The 7820-nt window shown below is 44.9% G+C and overlaps 1 protein-coding gene across 2 annotated transcripts in view; it reads left to right on the top strand.

Moving 5' to 3' along the window:
• Window positions 1–4447: 4447 nt before the first annotated feature.
• ACBD6 (acyl-CoA binding domain containing 6) overlaps window positions 4448–7820 on the top strand; it is a 160580-nt gene continuing 157207 nt past the window's right edge. For both annotated transcript variants that reach the window (XR_013812924.1, XM_079760829.1), the window contains exon 1: window positions 4448–5133. Coding sequence is in view for 1 of the 2 variants with exons in the window: in XM_079760829.1 (XP_079616955.1) it covers window positions 4912–5133 (222 nt within the window). In the remaining variant the exon portion in view is untranslated. The remainder of the gene's footprint in view (window positions 5134–7820) is intronic.

Here is a 7820-nt window from a genome sequence, read left to right as displayed (position 1 = left end):
GTCGGCAAACCGCGGCTTGTGAGCCACATGCGGCTCTTGGCCCCTTGAGTGTGGCTCTTCCACAAAATACCACGTGCTGGTGCCCACGTACAGTGCGATTGAAACTTCGTGGCCCATGCGCAGAAGTCGGTTTTTGGCCCTCAAAAGAAATTTCCATCGTTGTACTGTTTATATTTGGCTCTGTTGACTAATGAGTTTGCCGACCACTGCTCTAGGTTGATTGTTAAACTTTAATTCTAGCAGGATGGTAATACTTTCTCCTTTCGGATTTCTCAGGTGATTTTTCTTGAGATTCAGAAAAACATATACAATTCCCCACAGTTCCCAAGAAATGCTTGAATGGGAACACTGATTGTAAAAGATCTATTTCCTCCAAGTCACCAGATCCTGGTAGTTTGGGAGTTTTAATTGAATCTTCAAGAAATCAAAGGTTCTTAAGTAACGGCCCCCTAGCTGGAGACCCCCAGGAAGGCCCCTGCAGTAAACCAAGTTGTACTTATGACTTGTTGCAGCGAGAACCACAGGAAAGCATGGGCTGTCACAGTAAGAGGGTGCTCAGAAGGAAGCTGGTATAGGATTTGGGCTTTGGTTGGTGACAAAGGGGATTTGCTCTTGATTGGATGCTGTCAGGAAGCTGGGACAACACTACGATTGGGCATCTTAATAAACCTTACCTGTAGGGAGAAAAGTCTAGGAGGAGAATAAAGCTGGAAGAGTAAAGAGGTAGTAATCACGCATTTTGGCCAAAATAATGGTTGTTTGGTATTTCATGGTTGGCAGAGTGATTTTGTTTTTGTCTGTGCTTAGGCAAACTTGTGGAGTGCTCTGTTTTTCTAAAGCATAGTTTATTTATTTTTAGAGAGAGAGGAAGGAAGAGGGAGAGAGAAACACCGAGGTGAGAGCGCAATATCAATCTGCATGCTTTCAGAATGGCCTTGTTTGAACTTGGTATTTCATGAAATTATTTCCATCTGATAGGAGAATAATATGGCTTAGCTGTGAGTGCCAGGGCACCTTCTGAATATCAGAAGCTTCTCTGATTAGTTTTTTTCTACTTACTAGCTTCTCTTATCAGCCTCTGTCATTAGTTGTGCAGCCTTGGGCAAGTTACTTAACCATTCTGTGCTGATTTCCTACATCTAACTGGAAATGACTCTACTTACCTAAAGCAGTAGGAATGAAGTCCCCTAAACAGTAGAGGATTCAGTAAGTTATCACTTTTTAATTGCAAGAACTTGTTCATTAGTCATCCCTAGACTGGATTGTGAGTGCCTCGAGAACAGGGACTAAGAGTGGCACACCTGGATACTGTTAAAATTACCCTCAAATGGAGACCAGACTTGAAAATTCCCTGGGCAGACAAAACCAGTTTAGTCATAGAAGAAAAGCTAATTCAGCTTATTTTACAAGGCAAATGAGGCTAACTTGACCTGATTCACTCTTTGCTTACGCCTCTGAAAATCATAAGCAAAACTTAAATTGTTCCCCAAAATTGATGAGGTAGCCACTAAGCAATTCTCTTTCATTTAAGAAAATTTTAATTATGACCAATCACTGTGACAAATAAGCAGTCGCTGCCTCCACACTATGTAGACTACACTGAGTGGCCAGATTATTATGATCTCTGAATGCATAATAATCTGGCCACTCAGTGTATGTGTGTGTGTGTGTGTGTGTGTGTGTGTGTGTGTGTGTGTATTAGAGGCCCGGTGCATGAATTCGTGCATGAGTGGGGTCCAGACAGCCTGGCCAGGGGGAGGGGACATGGGCGGTTGGCTGGCCTGCCTGCTGGTTGAACTCCTGGTCAAGGGGACAATTTGCATATTAGCCTTTTATTATACAGGATATACATTGAGTGGCCAGATTATTATGTGTTCAGAGATCATAATAATCTGGCCACTCAGTGTAATTTATAACAATACTAGAGGCCTGGTGCACGGATTCGTGCATCGGTGGGGTCCCTCAGCCTGGCCTGAGCCCTCTCACAATCTGGGACCCCTCAGGGGATGTCGGACTGCCAGTTTCGGTCCAATTCCTGCAGGCCAGGCTGAGGGACTCCATGGGTGCACCGGGCCTCTAGTATGCATATAAGATCTTTGGTTAACCTCTTCCTGCCATCCCCCCTTCCCTCTGAGACTCATCTGTCTGTTCCATGTTTCCATGCCTATGCATTGAGTATCTTCCCCTGGTGGTCAGTGTGTGTCATAGCTACCGGTCAAACGGTTGAACGGTTGCTTAGGCTTTTATATATATACTAGGGGCCTGGTGCATGAAATTCGTGCACTGGGGAGGGGTCCCTCAGCCCAGCCTGCCCCTCTCACATACTGGGAGCCCTCAGGGAATGTCCTACTGATGGCTTAGGCCCACTCCCCATTGGGAGCAGACCTAAGCTGCAGTCTGGCCTCCCTTTGCGGGAGGCCACTGGGCTGATCAGGGGAAGGCGCCAGCCCCATCAACCTGCTGCTGCAGCCACTGCCAGTCACGGCAGCTGCCAAGGTATTTTCATCAACATGGACTCCAGTCTCTTCACCACGAAAAAATGAAAACTTTCTTTAAGCATTTTCAAGATGTGTCTTTCATAGGATATGACATTTCTTTATTTTTCTTTTCATCCTCACCTGAGGATATGTTTCCATTGATTTTTTCCCCCCTTCCCTTTGATCCCAGGCTCGGCCCCTTCCCAAGCCTAAAGCCTCTTCCCGGTGTCTGGCTGGGAGTGACCTGGGTGCCAAGGAGGTTCCCGGGACCCAGGTATTTATGCAAATTAACTGCCATCTTTGTTGGGTTAATTTGCATGCTCACTCTGATTGGCTGTGGGCATAGCAGAGGTACGGTCAATTTACATGTCTCTCTATTATTAGGTAAGACTAGAGGCCTGATGCACGAAAATTCGTGCAAGAGTTGGCCTTCCTTCCCCCGGCTGCCGGCATGGCTTCCCTCTGGCACCTAGGACCTGGGCTTCCTTCCTCCAGCCGTTGGCAGGCACCCGGGACCCGGGCTGGCTTCCCCCGGGCTGCCCACAGGCACCTGGGATCTGTCTGGCTTCCCTCCTGTCCCAGCTTCATCAGGAAGGATGTCTGGAATGACGTCCAGAAGGTGTCCAGTGTAATTAGCATATTACCCTTTTATTATTATAGATATAGATAACCTCTGAATCTCACTGTGTTTGAGAGCTCCAGGTTTTGGTGGGTGCATAATAAACTTTTATTGATTATTGCTTAAGTGATTCATTGATTTTACTCGTGTGTTTTTAATGAACTTTGACAATGTTTGTTGAATCCTGATCCAAACTTTCTCATCTGCCTGCCTTTTCTCATTGTTCTCTCATCCTGTCTACCCTTCCCCCTTGCCCACTTGTCTAAAGCCTAACCCCAAAGGATTAATAACCAGTCTTTAGAGCACTTTCTTTGTACCATTCTGATGGTGCTAATTACAGTGTTTTGAGTACTAAAGGAATATAGTGTGTGTGTGTTTTAGGACATAATAAGTACTCAGTAATGTTAACTATTATAATCATGTTATAGCTTTTGTATTTTTGTAAGTTCCTTTAGGACAGAACTCTATTTTACTTTTTTTGGTTTCATTTTACAGTGTCTGCAAAGCACAGTGGCAAAGTGCTGAGGGACTGGAGTCCCCATAAGGCCCTGAGAGCTGGGGGGTTCTGCAGGCATGCAAAGGAGCCCGGGGAGAGGAGCTGACTCAACCAATCAACCACACAGCGTGGGCCAGCGAAGGCCCCATCTCCCAACTTTCCATTCATTGCTCAAGTGAGAGCCTGTGGACTAAGTGTAAATGAAAGGAGGAGGCTTTGGCTAGATAGAATATACAGAGATTTATTCAGGTTTCAACCAGAAATACACCTGGGCAGGAGAAAACAGAAAAGCTGAGGGTTCTTACAGTAAAAAGTACATTTTTTGAGAAGAATCAGTCCTGCATCCTTAGCCTCTGGGTTGGTTCTAGATGGTGATCCTCGAACATTCTTTTGTTCACTCTTCAGGGAGTTATCAGACAGTATATCTGAAAGTCTGATGTATCTGCAGGCGTTTTCGCAGGACTGGGAAGTTCAAAAGTTTCCGTTTGCAGGCTAGTTAAAAACAACAGAATCACTTCCTCATAACTCAACCTACTTGATTTTAGTAGTTTAGCAGCTTGACTCTAGGCGCTCCATTTTATTTCTTCAAGCCAAACTCTCCGACAACAGATGCAGGGATCCCAGGCCTCTTTTGGGGGCGTCTGGGGCACAAAATCGGGGAGGCGGGCGCGCGGGCGGAACCTTAGTCCTCACCTCTGTTTCCCGCGACTCCACCCCTATGGCTACACTACCAAACCGAAGGCCTCCTCCCCCTACTCCCGTGGCCTATTCGGAGCACTGTTCCGGAGTTTGAGACTAACTTCAGCTAAGTGAGGAAGGACCATTTTCCCAAGCGGTGTCTCCCCAGCGCGGCCCCGCCAACCCCCAGAGAGGACGGTGCCGAGCCTGGAGCCGCGCACGTGACCCCCAGCTGCGCCGAGCGTAGCCGGGCGCGTGCTCGTGCGCATGCTCGTGCGCGTGCTCAGCGTGCACGCCGCCCGCGCTCACGTCGCCCCGCCCCCGCCGCACGCCGCTTCCACTCCCGGACCGGCTGGCCGCTCTGCTCCCGGGTCCCCGCGCCGCTGAAGGGGCCCCAGCCGCCCCAGCCCACAGTTAGTCCCAGGAAGCGGGAGGAGACGGGGTCTGCAGGGGAGAGCTGCAGAGAGTGGCGGAACCTGCCCCGAACGCCCCGGGAGAGAAGGGGAAGGAGGCAGAGTGAGGGGAGGGAGCGCGGAGGAAGTGAGCTGGGGTCCGACGCCAGCGCGGGCTCCGGCCGCGGACTGGGCGGCCAGGCCCCCGAGCCGGCGTGACTCCCGACCTAGAGAGGACCGAGCGGACACATGGCCTCTTCATTCCTGTCCGCGGGGACCACCACGGGCGACAGCGGTGGAGAGCTGAGCTCGGGGGACGACTCCGGTGACGTGGAGTCCCTCCCGAGCCCCGAGAGCGGGGCGTCGCGGAGCCTGGCCGAGCTGTTTGAGAAGGCGGCCGCGCACCTGCAGAGCTTGGTTCACGTGGCCAGCAGGGAGCAGCTCCTGTACCTGTACGCCAGGTACAAGCAGGTAAAGTCGCAGGGAAGGGGAGGATGCGGGAGAGCGACGAGAGGCCTTCTCTTTCCAACAAAAACTAATGGCAAACGAGCATGGTAAATGGCTAGTAATGAAGTGTGTGTGTGTGTTTTGTTTTTTCATCATCCCTTCAAGATTAGCGTCATTACGGACATGGAAAGGACCTGTCTGCTCTCCTAGGAGTGATGTTTAGCGGGACACTGAGTAACAGTTTTCCTAGGTCTTCTCTGACTTGCTCAGGGACTTTGCTGCACTCAAGCTTTTACCAGCTTTAGAACGGTTACAAAATGAGGATGACACAATAAGATTTGTCAGTCACTCTTGCCAAAGGGTCATATGGATGTAAGGTTAAAAAAATATTGTGAGACCCAAGAGAATAATATGATTGTAATAAAAAGGGTAATGCAATACAAAACAAAGTATTATTACTTTTATTATTGTGATTTTCTTAAAAACCCTAAATACCGTAGACATGTTTTGGCTGCATATGCTAAGAGAGTAGGTAACTTGCCTAAAGTCATACAGGTAAGTCAGTCAGAACTAGAACTAGCTTGTAGCGCCTGATCCTAAGACTCTGAACTTTACTTGGAAATAAAAATAATAATATCATTTAAGACATTTTTAATATGTCATTCAAAGAGATATTGGGTTAGGTACCAGAAGGAAAAATAATTGCTTTATCATAATCCACAAATACTTACTCAGCGTCTTTTATGTGCAAAACACTTGGGTATTATGCCTACAGGGAATGCAAAGAAGCAAGAGCATCATGATACTTACCTTCAAGAGACTTACTAATTTACTTGAGGAGTCTAGATTTAAACTTGCTGACAAGCATTAAATAACAGTTCAGGAAAACTCCAGTTCTTTAGAATACTGGAAGCAATGAAGTGCTGGATAATAGCCCATTTTATTTTATTAAAGTTTTAAAAACTTTTGCCTCTTGGTATCTATTTTTCCGTGTATTTTTTTTTAATAGTTGTGGGGTCCCTCTGTATTCTTCAACTGAATATATTGAATAGAGACGAATCCTTTTTTTTTTTTTTGAAGACTGGTGAATATTAGTTAAATTGACCTGTGAGATACAATTGTAGACACAGGTGGTATAAATCATAGTGTTGAATGAAAATTGCCCCTGAATTGGCCTTCGAATTTGCTTTCTTGTAGAAGTTCTTGATATCTCTTTTCTCTTTGGTCACTTACATTAAAGTAACATTAAAAGGAGATTTCCTATTATTTTAACAAGAATTTATTGAATATTGTGCTAGGATTGTAATATGTTTAACTGATGATTCTCTGGGCAGTATAAGACTAATTTTCTCCAAATTCCCCAGAGAACATTCTAGGATATACCTTTATTATTGATATTAGTGTCATCATTATTAAAGATTTTATTTCTAAGTCATCAGTGAGCTGCAGTCACCTGGCAGCCTGTCTGTCTCAGGTGTACTCACTCCATCCAGATAGCCTGGAAGAGGCATGTTCCTCACCCTTGCAAGAACTTGATGGTAGGGTGTCTAGAAATATTTTGTATCTGGAAAATAAAATTCTTCATTATTAGAGAATAAGATTATGCTTACTTAGATATGACATTGGGATAAAGCTTTCCTCAATATCCTCTAAATTTATTTTTAACGGAATTCTGAGACTGTGTTAAAAATAGCATCTTTGATAGAATAATAAAGTTGAAAGTCTACAGTATAATTCCTGCATGGTGGAAAATTTCTTGTAATGAGAAGTTTTAAAGTACTAAACATTTTGTACTTTGGGCTGAATGAGGTAAGGTTGTCAGCAGGAAGGTAATAAAAATGAGCAAAGATATGAAACTTTTTTTCTCAGGTATAGCTTTAAACTTACCTAATAGCTCTTTTAGTTCCAAATAAGCCTATGGCTGCAAAATCATCTTTTAGTGAAATTTCAAAAAGGTCACACCAATTAACAGGTTATTTTGTTTGTTTTTGTGTGCACTAGTCTACATTCTCCCAGCAAAAGATAACTAATTGACATCTATGAAAGCAATAGGACAATAAAAATTTCAAATTCCTTTTGGCTTCATTGTTCAGGAGCCTTTAGCACTAGTACAAGTCCTCCTACTTTAACCTGGGTATGCTTGATTCACTGGCATTCACCATTGGCAACCTTTGTTGAAATATTCTGTTTCAAGGGCACTGGATATGTCATACATATCAGAGAAAACAGTTTAGATGCTCTGTTAAAGTGGTATGTTTTATAACTCTACTTTATAGTTTATGACTCATTATCTAATGATTTGGAAACTGCTACTTAGGTCCTAAAATCCTATAGTTTTATTTTCTCAGTCTTTCCTGGATCCAGAACTGAATGTTGGGATACAAAAGCTCTGTATCAGATGGGATACAGGTCAGCTGCTGGACTTTTATTTTCAGTTCACATAATAGTCTGGAGGTAGATGATCTAGGACTGGTAGGGTGATTCTGCCTCATGAGATCATCCAGGGGCTTGGTCTTTTTCCATCTTGTAGCTCAGCCATTCCCCAAGGCAGCAGTTCTCAAATTACGGTCTGTGGACCCCAGAGAATGCCTGATATTTTCTCAGAGGATCTGTAAGATCATAATACTATTTTCATAATCATACTAAGACACTATTTACCTTCTTTCTGTGCTGTCATGGTGGATAAAATGAATGCATTAGAATGAATGAAG

This window comes from Cnephaeus nilssonii (assembly GCF_951640355.1).
Source record: "Cnephaeus nilssonii genome assembly, chromosome: 21".
NCBI classification, from domain to species: Eukaryota; Metazoa; Chordata; class Mammalia; order Chiroptera; family Vespertilionidae; genus Cnephaeus; species Cnephaeus nilssonii.
The sequence above is the reverse complement of the archived record's forward strand: the minus strand, read 5'-3'. Positions and strand labels throughout refer to the sequence as shown.